The sequence below is a fragment of the Rousettus aegyptiacus genome, unplaced genomic scaffold (assembly GCF_014176215.1).
Source record: "Rousettus aegyptiacus isolate mRouAeg1 unplaced genomic scaffold, mRouAeg1.p scaffold_m13_p_6, whole genome shotgun sequence".
In the NCBI taxonomy this organism is placed as follows: domain Eukaryota; kingdom Metazoa; phylum Chordata; class Mammalia; order Chiroptera; family Pteropodidae; genus Rousettus; species Rousettus aegyptiacus.
Window position 1 is genome coordinate 106,259,675 of NW_023416309.1, and position 16,155 is coordinate 106,275,829.

The following is a 16,155-nucleotide window of genomic DNA, read 5'->3' on the forward strand; positions in this document are numbered from 1 at the left end:
GAGGCCCTTATCTACTAATTGCATTCTGATGAAGCCGGAGAGGGGGGCGGGGAAGGTAAAGGGGAGGGGCAAAATGAGTGGTTCGTTAGGCAAGCCACTTGGATTGTTTTTTTTTCCTCTGACGACTTTCCATGCAACTTTTAAGAAATATTTTACTCACCATGTAACCCTTCATCTCAGCCCACTGTCGAACCCAAATATGATCCCAGCAGGACCTTTTGGGGCGATGCTTTGGAAACACACGACAGGGGCACGTGCCCAGCAGCAGAGGGTCTAACTATCATTTATGTCAACGTTTCTCAAAGCGGCGCTGGTATTGGACCGGATCGTCTTTCGCTGTGCAGGGGCCGGGGGGACGGGGGGAGGGGAGCGCTGTCCTGTGCACTGCGGGGTGTTTGGCCGCATCCCTGGCCCCCCATCCAGTAGATGCCAGTGGCATTCCCCACCCACTCTTAACAATCGAAGCTGTCTCCAGACACTGCTCAATGTCCCCTGGGGGCAAAGTTGCCCCCTGGTTGAGAACCACTGTTCGAGATGAATTCTGGGAAGCTGCATCCTCAGGGCCTGGCACTGTGCCTGGCACATCCTAGGGGCTTAATAATACAGCCGAGGTGACAGTGTGCGTTCGCGTCTCCCGCTGTCGGGAGCACGCGGAATAACGGCTGCTAGCACGGCCGTGCCAGGTCCCGGCTTCTCACAGGTGCTCCCGGACAATGACCTCGCATACTGCGGGTACAAATGCAGACCGTGGCCACAAGACACAGGACCCCAGTAACTTTGGCTGAGGGACACCCCAGCAGCCTGGCCAAAACTTTCTTGAAACTGTACTGCCTTCTGAGACGCCCCCACCCCACTCCCCCTTCCCCAAGAGTGACGTCAGCGGAGCATCATGGTCCGAAGACCCCGCCCCCTCCTCCTGCGCCTGCTCGTCATCCTGACCCCGTCTTGGCATGTGCTTCTTGGTGGATCTGAATAACACACTTGGCATTCTAGAAGAACGCCTTTCCCCGCCCTGCCTCCCCTTTCTATGTGATGCCACATCCTGGAGCATCCCCCTGGGGAAGTCCGTGGATAAAAGCATCATGCATAAACCAATGTAGGCAGGGAGGGAGTTCTTAGAAATGACTCATAAATAATAGCTCATAAATAACTTAGAAAACCAGACAAACACTGACATCCCAATCATTCCAAGAGACTCTCCCGAGTTAACCTTTTATCACTTTTAAGGCAGCAAGTAAAGTTCTGTTGTCCACGTGCCTTTCTTCTGCCCAAAAGAGGGAAGGTCAGGGGAGGGGAGGCGTCGGCCACTGGGAGCCCAGGCAGACACTCTGCCCCGTAAGTAATCCACCCTACGCTGTGTCGCTGGCCCCTCGAGTATGATCTTAACGCGCTTCGGTTCGAGAGCGTGTCTGGCGGCCCCACCCAGCGGAGTCTGCCAGCATCGCCCGCCTGGTGCAGGGCGCCCGCTCAGCCAGCCTTCCCCTCGGCCTGGCTCTCCCAGGGACAGATGACCTCCTTTTTGATGGCCTGGTCACTCGATTCTCCAGTTCCGGTGTCCTCCGAGTCGATCAGACAGGTCCCACTGTCCACAGGCACATCCATTTTGATCTGGAAAAAGCTTCGGCGCAAGAAGAAAGGGGAGGGGTCCGGGAGGAGCACCAAGTAGGAAGAATCAATTGGCATGCTCGCCCACGGACCTAGGGACAGATACGCACGCATGCGCACACCGACGGACCTAGGGACAGATATGCACGCATGCGCACACCCACGGACGTGTGTACGCATATGCACGCATGCGCTCACCCACGGACCTAGGGACAGATATGCACCCATGCGCACACCCACGGACGTGTGTACGCATAATCACGCATGCGCTCACCCACGGACATGCATACACATATACATGTGTGCACACGAACATATGTACACATATACGTGTGTGCGCAATCCGCAGACATGCACACATATACACGTGTGTGCACACCCACGGACATAGGGACACATATAAACACATGCACAAAGCCACAGACATGTGTGCGCATATACACACGGGTACATGCCACAGACATATGTGTACGCACATGCACGCACCCGCAGACATGTGTGAACACTCACAGCACGGTCCCCTCTAGTTCTTACTTTGTCACTCTCCTGGCTTTCAGCCGCGGCAGCTGCTGGCCCCCATCCCCCAGGGGCTGCACCTTCCCGTGGGACACAGAGGGGCACTTGGGCGAGAGCCTGGCAAAGACCGGCGAGGCTAAACAGCCTCGTCTCAGAAGCCTGCTGAAGGACAGAGCCATGCGGGCCTTGGGAGGGGTCCTGGGCAGCGGCCGGGGCCAGGGGCAGTCGCTGGAGGCCTCTCTGGTGTCGCCGTCGGAGGGCCCTTGGCGGGAGCTGGAGCCACAGGCCTCCCGCTTCTGCTCCGAGCCCGAGCCCGAGGAGCCCTCCAAGGCCATCCTGATGGGCGAGGAGCAGATGGCGATGCTGGGGCGCCTGATGAAGCGGCTGGGCGAGGGGAAGGGCTTCCGGGGCGAGCGGCAGGACGGGGAGAAGGGGCCGGACGGGGACGGGGGCGCGCAGGTCCCGGTGTACACAGCCAGGTGGGGGCTGGGAGCCGTGTGCTGGCCTGGCTGCAGGCAAGGAGACAGAGAGCTCAGAGTGAGTTGACGGCAGATCAGCGGGTACAGAGACTGCCCTCTGCTGACTCGGGCCCCCCTGCCGGTTCCCAGAGCACAGGCCTGGCAGGGCTGCCCCTCGGAGAATTGGCAAGGATGCCCAAAGCCCCCCCGTGACAATGGCACGGCCACACAGAGGCCTCTTGCCCAGGGGCCTGCCTGTGCCATGGTCCCCAGGCTTGGGCACTTGCATCCCAGGGCACAGGCTGACCTTCCTCCAGCCCTAGGATGCTGGGCTGTGGCCAGGCTGAATTTCTAATCGTCCCTCAACTCCAGTCCCCCCCGCCACACACCCTCTCATCCCTTCTCTATCCTTGGCTCCCAAACTAGGGACCGGAGGCATTTACAGTGCTTTTAACAGAGTGCCGGAGGGGGCAGAAGCAGTCCCAGCTCGTGCCTGGCCGACTCTTCCAGGCCCGAGGCCACCAACCTCGACCCGAACCCCTTCCTGTGTCCACCCTGCCCTGGCACCAGCACCTCCCCCAGCCTCCCGAAGGTGGAGCAGGGCGGCCAAGAGGAAAGGCTGAGCGTGGAACGCGGACGTGCTCTGAGAAGGAGGCAAGAAATACGGAGCGAGGAGGTGACTCCTTGGAGAAGAGGAAATGCGCGACCTCCCCGGGCCACCATGGCCCCAGTGCCCTGGAGCTTTGGGGTAGGATGCTGGATCGGACATGTTTTCAGCCAAAAGAGCCTGGGAGAGCTCTGAGCTGACAGAGAAAATTAAATCGGACTTTTCGGGCAGGTTCTCTGCCATCACCCATCCTGCCTTCACAGAGTGCATAGGCACACCGGCCTGCGTTTCTCACGTCCCCTCCTGAAGGCCTCCTGTGGCCACATGCCACACTGAAGCCTGGAGTGAATGGAGCTAGAGGATACGCGAGTCCTGGCAGGGTGGGGGGACCCTCTGGACAGGTGGACCCACACCGCCTCCAAGAGAATTGGCAATGACTTTAGTGAAAACCAAACCCTCGTTTGAGATTATCGCAGCCACCCGGAGGTCCTGCATAGAGGCATCCGCCTGCCCCCAGGGCCTGGGCACTGCCCTGGGGCCAGAGGAGGGCACCTTCGGGCACAGAGGGGAGGCTGCTCGCTTCTGCGAAGGTCCCCGGAGTGTGCCAGCCCCAACCTGGAGAGCAAGGGCCCAACACATCCAAGAATCGCTTTTGAAAGACAAGAAAGGCCAGGAGGCCACAGAGGGCTTCGCCCTGGGGGGCGGGAGTGGGGGTCCCCATCCCCTCTCATCCACCCCCTGAAGGGACTGCATTCGGCAACAGCGGCTCCGAGCCCGTGGTTCTGCTCCACTGCTCAACACCCACAGGCCGACACAGCAGACCAGGGGCCATCGGGTTATTATTCTCACCCTGATGCTCATTATTGTTAACGTGCAGGGAGAATGTAGCAAGCACGAGGGCCTGGGCTGAGTGCTTTCTGTGGACTATGGCATTTACTTCCCAGGGCCACTGGGTGGGGCAGCGAACTATTGTGCAGAGCGTGTTACAGATGAGGACACTAAGGCTGCGAGGAGCCTCGCCCCGGAGACGTGCCGCTGGGCAGGCTTTGAACCCAGCTCGCTCACGCCATTGTTTGTTCACGTTCATGCTGCGTGTCTCAGCGTGGCCTCCAGACCAGCCCATCCGAAGCACACAGGGTGCCCACTACAAAGGCAGATCCCTGCCCCAGACCCAGACCGATCGAAGGAGAGTCTCAGGAGGCCTGCCACTCCAGAAAAGCCTCTTCTGACCTGCACCCGAGGTCACTGTTTTGCGTTGAGCTCGGTGCGTTTCAGTTGCTCTGAGCTATGCTCTCAGCACCTCGCTTCCTCGGGGACCTGTCTCCACTTAGGACACAGTCTGCAAGGAATAATGCTGGGGGGAAGGCTGGGCCCTGATTAAGGTTTGGGAGGTAAGGGTTAGGTGGAAGAGTATGGATGACCCTGTCATTTATTAAGCACCTACTGTGTGCTAGGTGCTCTGCAAATCTAAAATCGCCCCATTTTAGAGGGGTTGGTGACCCTCCCCCGGCTCTCTCAGCCAGTCAGTGAGTGTGGTATGTAGAAGTCTAAGGTGGTTCCCTAGATTCCTGCCCCTGCCCTTCATGTGGGTATAAACCGTAAATGTCACACGATCATCACCCTCATGGGCAGGTTATGTGATAGGAGATTTTAGAAGGGGATTATCCGAGTGAGCCAAACCTCATCGTGTGAACCCTTCGGATCTGAGTCTGGAGGCCAGACACAGAACGAGTCAAAGTGGTCTGAAGCAGGATAGGAATTCAGGGAGAAAGTCTCCACCTTTGGCTTCGAGATGGAGGGGGTCCCGGTGGCAAGGAATTCGGACAGCTTCTAGAAGCTGAGAGCAGCCCTCAGCTAACAGCTCTTTAAAAAAACCTGGGGCTTTCAGTCCTACAGCTAGACATCGAATCCTTCCAAAAATGTGGACGAGCTTGGAAGCAGATTTTTCCCAGCAGCCTCCAGATAAGAACACAGATGGCCAGGACAACGCCCAAGTGCGAGACCCTGAGTAGAGACACAGCCAAGTAGCATTCGGCCGACCCTGAGCTAAGAAATGGTGGTTCGTGCTAATTTGTTATGTGGCAGTAGACAATTAATAGTGACTAAATGAGAATCTGCTCTCAGGTCTATGTCACCCCGAAGTCCTTGCTTTTCCCCCCGCTCCATACTGCCGTCTCATTGCCTGGGGGAGGGGGGCAGTGGATAGGATTTGGGGGCCCGGAGAGTGGGCCGACACCCCAAAACTAGGAAATAGACTTTGTTATGGGATATAGAGATACCGCACAGTGCTCCTCCTCCCACGGATTGACCGACGACATCCTCCCCCTCGGTTCATCAATTTGAATCCCGCTTACTCGGAATTCGTGATAAACTCATTATAACTTACAATTTACAGATAAGAAAACTGAGGCTCGTGAAGATGAGGCAGCTTGACCATGACCATGCAGCTTATGACAGGACGAGGCCACTCCGCACGTCCCCGCCCACCCAATCCTGTGCCCTCTGCCCCACCCCACTCCTCTCCCAGCGCCTTCTCTTTTCGAGGGTGACAGACAGTACGGGTAAGAAGGGGACCCCCTGTCCAGCTTCACTTACCTGACCTGAGAAGGTCCTTTCTTCTGGGCGGATAGCCATTAGCCCACATGGCCCCGAACACGCTAAGCCGGATGCCTTTTCCACGGCCTCCCGCCATGCCCTCGGCCCCTCCCGCAGAGACCCAGGCCCGTCCAGCCCCTGCCGCGGGCACCCACGGCGTGAAGCGGCAAAGCAGTGGCAGGCGAGGCGCGTGGCGAAGAGATCTGACAGGACGGCGACGCGCTGAAGGAGAGCCCGGTCCGGTTTGGCGTGGCGCTGCTGTTTTATTGAGCAGAGAAGTGGGAGGGGAGCGTGAAATGGAGCAGGGACGTTGGCGACGTGCGGGCGCGGCCACGGGGCTTTGAATGGAAGGCAAAGCAGATGGCGCGGGCAGAGCTGCCGTTCACTTTCCGGCCAGAAACCGGATGAGAATTGGAAGGAGACCTTGAGGCCGCCTGAAGTCCCGCTCCCTGGAGGCAGGCGGGCGAGGAGCAGGCTGCATTCAGGTCCCGCGGACGCACGCAGTGCGCGCCGCCCCCTCCCCGCCCCCTTCCTGCCCCTTCTCACGCCCCCTCCCCCCGCTGCTCCCAGAAGCACAGGAGCAAAGTTGGCCCCGCGGAGAAAAATCCACACAGATGGACGCGTCATCTCTCCCGGTCATCTCATGTGCCACGGCCCAGCAACAAGACCTTCCCGTTTTGAACAGGCCCGTATTCCGAGCGTGGAACTCGGGACCAAAGGACTGACCACACTCCTGCTGGTCAGCCTCCTCGCTGAGGCTGCAGGCGGAGGATTTGACACCAACCCTCTACTCTCCTCCCCTCGAATATGTTCTAGTGGTCCCTGGAGAGCCGGGAGGGCCCCGCTGCAAGACGCTGTAAGATGGTGTGGGTACACCTCAGAAAATCCCCTACACCATAAATAATAATAAATCATTGTGTTGGACAGCGCTAACAGATACGAGACAGTGCAAGCTTACTCTAAGACCCCGAAGGGACTAGAAATGGTGATGGTGATGGTGATAATGATAATGATGATGATGGTGAGGACGATGGTGAGGATGAAGATGATAATGGTTGTGACGACAATATCAGCAGCTAGCATTTATTGAGCACTTACTATATGCCAGGCATCGTCCTAAGTATCCTACTTATATTTCCTTGTCCCTGGCCCTGTTTTCCACTCAACCCTCACCAGAAAAAAAAAAAAAAAAGAAAAAAGAAAAAAAGCAGTCTTTTCTCTAAAAGCCAAGCTTGAAAATGAAATTCTACAAAGGAAACCTTGGTACCTGATAGCGTGACTTATATTCCAGCATATGATATACACACCACCACATGTAGAGAAACTCAGGCTATTTAAAATATGACATTAAGGAATTAAGATGCCACCTAAGTGCACGGCATAACAGAGGACATCATAAGGACTTAATAGATCAATCACATTATCCAAGCAAATGCTCTCTTTGACGCTCTTCGAGACTCGAGCAAGCCCTGCAGGACTACCGTTACCTGAGACGCACAGAAACGCATCTGGCAGCAGCGGCGGCCACCTGCTGGAGTCTAGCGGTGGACTCTCTCACAAAACCTCGAAACTGAGGCGGGACCTGCGGCTCCTTTACTGCTAAACATGAGAATCTTCTGGTGGGTTCCCTCGTAAGCCCAGGCCGGACAATCCTCTCCCATCTCTGTACTCTTCCAGTGTGTCGTTGACCATCGAGCTTTGTGGTCACTCTCTGCACCGCGTTACAGCCGCCTGCCTCCACGTGCCCTCGTCAGCCCCTCGAGGGCAGAGGACGTCTGTCCGTTTTTGTATCTGAACCCACCACAGCTTCTTAAAACAAAACAAGTGTTTAAAACACATCTCGGGAATGCAACTGCCGCCATCCAGGAGGGAAGCCATTGACCATCGTCCCCGTTTTCAGACGGGTGATGTTGAAACACTGACTCGTTCATCCAATAAAGAATGGCGACCTACGTGGCCGACATGCCCGTGTGCCTCTCATTAGACTGTGGGGTCCCCATCCGTCTGACGCGGAGAAGGCTTCCATCCGTCTGTGTGGCACACCCACTCCGCATCTGACCCGAGCACCTGCTAGTCTGGTGGAGAATGAGGGGCACGTGAAGCGGACACGTCTCACACGTGGGGACCGAGATGGCGGGTGGCCGAGTGAAAGATGAGCAAGACGCAGCCTGCGCCCTGAAGGATTCGCGATGTGTCCGACTGTCCTCGCCACCCTTTCGCTGCGCGTGTGTAATCTCAGCTCGGGTGGGGCGACCAGAGGAGATGGCAACTATCCCTGGCTTCATGCTTTTCGAACTTTCTCACAAAAGTGGGACAAATGGCGGGGAGGGCTGAATAAACATCCTCGCCCAGGAGTCTGAGGGCAAAGCCTGAACTTGCCGCAGCCGACCATGAGATGTCTCTGAAGTCTCGAATCGTTATCTTTAAAAATCTAGATGCATTTTGCATTCTACCTAATTCATAATACATTCATGATTATTTTAATGTGAAATTTTCAAAATCACCTAACTTTCCTCCCAATTCCATATCTTCAAGTAAAATCGATTCCCCCGGCTGGGTATCCTTCAGGAATTCATAAATCTGTTTCTAAGAAGTATGGATCTCAGGCCGACCCCTCGTTTCTCAAACCAGGAAGCAGAGAGGTTAAGTGACTTGCTCAAGACCACGAGACTAGGGGCAGAACCAGGGCCAGAGCCCAAGACACCTTCTCCAAATCTAGGGCCCTTTTCATCCATCCATCCATCCATCCATCCATCCATCCATCCATCCGTCCATCCATCCATCCATGTAACATGTTTATGCAGAACCCACGAGGTCTCAGAACATTGGGCTCCAAATGGTGAGTGAGACAGATAAGGTCCCTCTCCTCATGTCCCTCAGTCCACAGCAGTTCGGTCCCTGGAATCTCTGCTCGTAGTGCCCTTTCTGAGTTGGAAGACATTCTCCCAAAGAGAAATGAACAAAGCCCAGCTCCACCGCTCTTCTGTAAACTAGTCTATGACTACAGAAAATGGGGAGAATACCCGATGGAATTATTTTGCTAGCTGCTTACCGTGGCCTAAAATGTCCCGGCCCTGTCCAGTTCTCTAACCTCGTCTTGGACCATTCCCCCCTGGTCCGCCAGGCCCCATTCATGTGGAGCCATTTCCCGCGGCTGGGACCGTGCCCGTGCCATCCCCTGTGCCTGGGAAGTTCTCCCTGCCGCGCCCACACGCTTCATGTGGCGAATTCTTTCTCATCCTCTGCTCATCTGTCGCCACCTCGGAGAGGCCTCCGAGTCCACACACCGCCATCTCCCCTTATCCCAACGCCATGTCCATTTCCTCCCTAACGCATTCTACGGGTTCCATCACCTCTTCATCTGCGTCGTTGGCTCAAGGGATGGATGGCCTCTCTTCTGCCAGGAGACTCCGAAATTTCTCTCACTAAAAACATGGAGTCTACTGCCCCATCCCGCAACTCTAGGCTGGCTCTGTGACCTGCTTTGGCCAACAAAACGAGGTGAGAGAGACCATGCGCCAGCTCAAAGCCCGCACCTCAAAAACCTTATGTGATTCCACTCGCTTGCAATTCCGCCATCACCACGGGATAGTGCCTAGGTGGTCGGAGGGTCAGAGACATGTGAGGCAAAGCAGAATCACGCCGCTCGCCTCAGCCTCGGCCACCACAGGTCAGCCCCCAGGCGCGGGAGCAAGCCCCACCAGATCGACAGAGCCACACAGATGACCCCATACCCACGAGCAATAAACACATCGTCACATGCCGCTCTGGCTCTGTGGGTGGTTGTTATACAGCAGCGGTCTCCTGATATAGCCATCAGTCCTGGGCTATAAGCTCCGTGAGGCAGGGAGCATGTCTATTTTATTCACCAAAGCCTGGCGCATAGTAGGTGCTCAATAAGCATGTTGACCGAGTGAGTCTTCTTGCTGTGCAAGGTCGGTCCCTTGCTCAGCGACCCATTCTACCTCCTTTGCATTCTTACGCAGGTGTGTGAGGTGAGCCTAACTTCGAGTTGCCTGCAGCCCTCCTGAGGCTAGAGTTTGAATTGTCCTGCCCTCCAGCCTGAACCACGGGGCTGGCCTGGCTACAGCTACCAGCTACCAGCTATGGAGGAGGATGGGAGGAGGGAGGGAGGAGGGGAGCACCGACATCCAGCAAACATCGGAGAGTATTCTCGTTGATCCACACTCCTCTTGAAAACTGCGCGCCCCTCCTCCCATGAATGACGACGTCACCCCTTTCGCTTTTCATGCAAAAAAGTCGTTCCTCCAACAGCCATTTCACCTTGACTGCTCTGCAGGCATCGGGCCTGAGCCCTTCACTCCTACTCATTCCTCTGGCATGTAAAAGGGGTTGGGGAGATACACAGGAAGGAGAGAGCCCCCCCAACCCTCAATAACCGTGACTGAGAACAAGCTTGACAGAAACGTCTTAGCAGGGCCCGTATCTATAGGGGACCCAGCAACCAGGCCCTGGGGGGATCCCTGACTGCTTTAGAAGCAGAGTCTACACTGGACGAGATGAAGAGCCTCGCTAAGCTATTTGAAACAAATGTGCCTGGCAGAACTAGGCCTGGGGCTTAGGGAGAGAGGCTTTCTCTATTATTTTCCAAAGCAAATGGCTGAACACCAATCAGCCTGTTCTCTGCGGTTCTTACTACAGAACCCCCTACAGCAGATAAGAGGTCACAGGGCAACTGAGTTGGGTGACCTCCCCGCACCATGGCCGACCCTGCCCCTTGGTTGTGGGGGTGGCCGTGGTATTGGGAAGCCCACCATGGAGGAAGTCAGAGAAATCCGGGAGGAACCTGACTACCCCACTGCTCCACTAATGGGGACGGAATCTTCTAGACTCTGGCCCTGCCCCTGCTCGCCTCTCCCAAGCGCGTGCCCCACCCACCCCCGACTCCCCCAGGAACGGTAGATTTATTTAGGAGGCAGCTCTTTTTTGAGTTGGCTCCTGCGGTCCAGCTTGCTCATGACCTGGGTGATGTCCACCGTGTTGGCTGCTTCCCGAGCCTTGGCTTCTTCCTCCAGCTGCCTCAGGATGACGGGGCTCGGGCTGGAGCGCAGGTGACGCCGCATGAACGGGAGGCCGGAGCTGCGAGGAAGGAAAGGACCGGCCGTTGGCGGGAAGCCACGCTGCCTGCCCGACGACGAGCCCGGAACACCGGGGCGGAGGCGGGAGGCGGGAGGCGGGAATCCGGGCTCGGCCACTCACTGCCCGGTAAATGCCAGGGGCCTCTCAGAGGCATGTCCCACCTCAAGTCTTTTCTCTGTCCTTGGAGCATGAGACCAGAGCGAGCCCCAATGGCCATCGCATTTAGCTTACGCACAAGGAAGACTGCCCTCGTGGTGACGATGACAGACGCACCGTTTACAGCGTTTAGAAATCAATCTGTCATCTTAACTTCCTGTAGGCTCTTCCTGAATCCAGGGGCCAGGAGGGTTTGGGTACCGGAAGCGTTTGTGCCTCAGGAGAGAGTGGGAGCATTCGTTTTCAAAAGCCAAGGTTCCGGGAAGGAGGGGAAGAGCTGGGCTGTCCCCAACGGCGAGGTCCCATGGGCCGAGGAAGGGGGAGGGGCCTGGTGGCACTGTGCACAAGCGCCAGATGAGTTAGAGCCTCTACGGAAGCTAAATATAATGACTGCTGGGACCACACTCTCTCTCCTGGGGCCTCGGGAGCCCAGACAAACCTCCAGGTGCCTGACCAACGCAGGAAACGGTGAGCAGCCCACAGGCCTGGAAGACGAGCGTTTTCGCAGCAATGGTAGACTTAAAACTTAGGACATCCCCAAATTTCCAGACTGCATGGACCCCTAGAACTCTTGTCTCTCCCCCAGGGAGGAAACGGGCTCCCCTACCAGTAAGTCACTCCTGATACTGGGTCTCCCACCCTCCCTGCCGAGGGGGAGGCTTAGAGCTTGCTTTAACTCGTTCTGGAAAAATTAAGGTGTATAAATTGTCTCACACCTGCAGGTCATGGAACAGACTCACACCCACCACCAGGCCCACGCAGCCACAGGCCGGGCGTCACGTGTCACAGAAGCGGTCCCACTCACGGCAGTGGTGACCGCGCCGCCAGACTGCAAGACCCCACGCCGAAGCCAAGCGGTCCACCCGGGGTCGGGCGGCACCGCAGCCCTCAGAGCACCTGGGGCGCCCAAGAGGAGACCCCAGGTGATGCCTCGGGTCTGCCCCAACTCACGAACTTCCTGGGGAGAGAAGCACGAGACGCCCCTTCCCTACCCGCTGGTGGAGTGACTGCGGCCCTCTCTTGTGGCTTAAAGGAGCCGCTTTCAAGTCCCCGAGGACCCTGAACTCCACCCCCCCCCCCAGCAAACCGAGAAGAACAGCGCCACAAAGACCTCCTTCCTCTCCCCGTCAGAACAGAGCCATGATCCTCGTGAACGAAGCCAAGTGGGGGTTTAGTAGACTCCCCTTGGATAAAGGCTCTGGTCCAACCGCCCTTCCATCGAGTTGACTGGAGATGCTGGGAAAGAGCCCGGCCTGGGCCGGGCTGGCCAACGGGGACATTTGCTAACCACGGCGGGGACAGGACCCGCGCAGGGGCTGGGAAACCCTCCGCGAAGCCCCGCGCCTTCGTTCGAGCTGTGCTCTCCGATCCTCGATCCCCGTGGAGGTTTCTTTTTCCCCCAGAAAAAAAAAAAAAAAGAGGTCAAGCCGCCCCTCAGAACACGGCTTCGTCTTCGCGCACGGGCTCTGCCGGGTGGAAGGAGCCGCGTCTCCCCCGGGGAAGGCGGGAACCAGCGAGGCGGCCCACGGACACTGGAAGGCGCCCGCGGCAGTCAGCGAGACCACGCGGGATCTCGCCGTGCGCTCTACCGCCTCGGGGGGTTACAGTCTGCTCTTCTCCGTAAGACATTACGAGGATGTGGCTAAACTAAGTCCCATGCATTGGTTTGGAGGTGACGTGCGGCAATTAAAAAAAAAAAATCGATGAGCAGCAAAACATATACAAAAAAATTAAAAATTAATAAAAATTTTTTTTTAAAAACCATGGAGTTGCTTCCAGTCGTAATGGGTAATAACCAGTCTGAGAAAGACTTTCAGACCAGCAAATGGGAAGCAAAACTTCCTGGCAGTAGTGACTAAGAACCTCTCGCCAGGGTGACTTCAGGGCATTACGAAGCCGATGAGGCAATCACACCCCGAGGAATACTTCCCAGTCCCCAATATTTTCATCAAACAAATAGCTCAGCCATGACCACGGGCCTGCGAGAGCAGAGTCCTCTGTAAACAAGACAGTGGGCCATCAGCCAGCCATTACAGACCATTCCACTTGCCTTCTCTTGCTGGTTTCCTGAGGTTCGATAGCTTTGGCCAGCATCTCCTTATAGATCGGAGATTTTAAATAGCGAGCATAAGAATCCTGGTGGGAACAAGAGAAAAACAGGAATGATGAGAGAGAAAGTGTCTAATCAAACGAACACACTTGCCATTTTCAAGCCCTCCCTTGGCGGTTAGATGGCAAGGTTAAAAGAATTTGTCTCCTCGTGAGAAAGATGTTTTGGTGTGTGCCCAAAGCAATGAATCTCCACTGTGGTCCCGATCAGCAGGATCGATTTCACCCGGCAGCTTGCTAGAAATTCACATTCTCAGGCCCGCCCCAGTCCTACCGAAATAGAAACTCTGGGGTGGTGGTGGGGTAGGGGAATGGGGACAATCTGAGCTTTAACAACCCTCCAGGTGATTCCGCTGCACGCAGGTTAGCGAATCAATGACAATAGCCCCGGACGCCAAAATCCATGCCGGGAGCACCCCAGTGAAGCCGGCACGAGACGAGCGGACACCTGCGGCCAGCCTCTCCCACCCAATCCCTTCTTCCAAGGATGAGGAGCAGCCGTGAGCCTGGGGACCCTGCCTTGAAACTCGCTAACATTCCTGTCTGTCCCGGATTCGAGTATAAAGGCAAGAGAATATCACGATAAGACCCAGGTACAGACTTCTCCCGCGTGGACCTCTCCAGGGACCGCGGGCAGGTTCCAAGCGGTCACTTTATAAATGGTGGCTGCTCCTGAGCACACGCAAAGCTCTGGTCACAACCAGTTCGGGGCAAAGCTCCCAGTGACAAGCAGGGAGTGAGAATGTAATGTTTAAGTGTATTGGAGGGGTGCCCTCCTAAGGACTGAATGGTAGCAGTAAAAGTGTTGAGAACAGGACAGAGTCTGGGAATAGGGGCTGGGGACACAGTGGGTCGTGTCAAATTTACTGTCGTGGGGCATGGCCTGTAGTGACATGCTGGCCAGGAAGCGTAAATATGATTGTGTTACCCATGACTCGGTTTCGTTCTGGCTAGTAGCTGGTCTCCCTGGGTGTCTCCTGAAAAAGTTATATGAAAACCACATTTCTAAATTCTAAAATACATTAAGGAAGACCATTATTAAAGAAATCCTGCTATAAATCTTCTTGTAAGGTGAATGCAGAAAAACACCCACCGATGAATAATAAATGGGAAAAGGAATGGCTAATGTGGCTTGGTGAACATTCGAAATTATTACGTATTTTAAAAGCAAGGTAAAACTATCTCTTTATAATACGACGTACATAAAAAGACTAAATAAATATAATAAGGAAAACTAATTTTAAAAATTCCATTCACACAAACCTATATCGTAGAACAAAGTTTCTAGAAATACTTTGCCATAAAAGGAATAATTGCCATATGAAAAGTTGAAGCTTATAAAGAAAGTCTCGTTGGGCACAGTACCAAACAGGAACCATACCAGACAACTTCTCTAAGGCTAGCCCTAAGGCCCAAATTCTAACTTCTTAAGAAAGTGATTTATTTTCTCTTAGGTTCTCTTTATTTAAAAAAAAAAAAAAAAAAAACAATTTCCTGAAAATTCCTATCACGTTCATTTTATATTAATAATCCAGAAGGCTATCTGACTTCTCACAGGGTTTTTAACATAAGCACACACACTAGACCTTCCATATGTTACATTTTTTCCCCTTTTTAAATTTAATCTTATTATTAGTTTCAAGTATAAAGTACATTGGTGAGATAGTTATACAATGTATAAAATGCTCCCCATAATTGCTCTTTCTCTCCACCCAGCCATTACATAAATGCTAACTGCGCTCCCCATGCCCGTGACCCATCTACTAACTGCTCATTCATACTTCTTTAACGCTTCACCCCACTCTCCCAGCCCCCAGGCCCCCTCCCCTCTGGCCGTCACCCAATTGTCCTCTATATTTGTGAGTCTGCTTTTGATTAGTTTGCTCCTTTTGTTCCTTAGATTCCGCACATAAGTGAAATCCTATGGTATTTATCTTTCTCTGTCTGACTTATTTCACTCAGCATAACCTTTAGGTCCATCCATGTCATTGCAGAGGGGAGGATTTCATTTTTTAATGGCTGAGTAATATTCCATTGCATATATGAACCATAACTTCTTTATTCGGTCATCTGTTGATGGGCATTCAGGTTGCTTCCATATCTTGGCTGTTGTAAATTGTGCTGCCATGAACATAAGGGTACGTAGATCTTTACGAGTTATTGTTCTGGTTCTCTTTGGATAAATACCTATATGCCACTTTTGCTTAGGGCCAGGACCACCAGAATGGCCACGATTCAACAGTAGAGACTAAGAACCTGGGTTAGGACTTGGGGAGACCCAGTTTGAACTTGGGCTCCCCCTCTGGTGAGACCCTGGACAAACCACCGGCCTCTGAGGAGATAATCCCCACCTCGTGGGATGTCTGCTACAAAGTTCCGTGCTTCGCACAGCAATGGGACCGTGTAACCCTCTGTAAATGACAGCTCTTAGAGCAATCGTTTACTGCCCACGAGAACATTACCAATGTCGTTACCGCCCACGAGAACACAGCCAGCCTCCACCGGGGCTCCTCTCCAGCCGGTGAGCTTGGGAGCTCAGTGAGGTCCCAGCCCAGTGGACAGGTGGAAGAGACGTTGACAGGTCTGCACCCCAACACCAGCAAAGCAGTAGCCACTTATCACCTCCCTTTCGCCCTGCGTCTAAAGAACTCTGCAGGTCCCTGGGGAGGGAAAGGCTTCCGGGGCCCCCGGTCCCCGCAGCCCAGGCCCGACTTACCTTCTTCATGAGCATGTAGATGTGGGTTTGTGCCGCATCCAGCACGTAGCGGTGCGGGTGCCTCAGCCCCTTGACCGTGATGTCCATGGTTTTACCATCTATGTTGATCCATCTTCTTGCCCCCGGGGCCAGGAACAGCCTGGGACAGGGAGGGAAAGGCTCGCAAAAGCAGCCAAACCAAGCCAGCAAATGAAAAGTTCACAACCGCTTGGGAGGGAGGGGTCAACATGACTCGAGGCCTCCCGGGATGAGACTGGTCCCTTTTAAGGAGACACTAGAGTTTTAACAGGTTG

General features: G+C 54.7%; 1 protein-coding gene across 3 annotated transcripts in view; it reads right to left on the reverse strand.

The window, feature by feature from the left end:
* Positions 1-1,205: 1,205 nt before the first annotated feature.
* The window catches only part of RGS9 (regulator of G protein signaling 9), a 64,412-nt gene continuing 49,462 nt past the window's right edge, over positions 1,206-16,155 (reverse strand). For 2 of the 3 annotated variants that reach the window (XM_036223089.1, XM_036223090.1), the window contains 5 exons: positions 15,863-16,001; positions 13,088-13,173; positions 10,764-10,881; positions 2,140-2,630; positions 1,206-1,618 (listed from right to left, as the gene is read on the reverse strand). In XM_036223089.1, coding sequence (XP_036078982.1) covers positions 1,468-1,618; positions 2,140-2,630; positions 10,764-10,881; positions 13,088-13,173; positions 15,863-16,001 — 985 coding nt within the window. In that variant the 3' untranslated portion in view covers positions 1,206-1,467. Of the gene's footprint in view, positions 1,619-2,139; positions 2,631-10,701; positions 10,882-13,087; positions 13,174-15,862; positions 16,002-16,155 lie in introns of those variants that run through there. The other variant, XM_036223091.1, reaches the window with a different exon arrangement.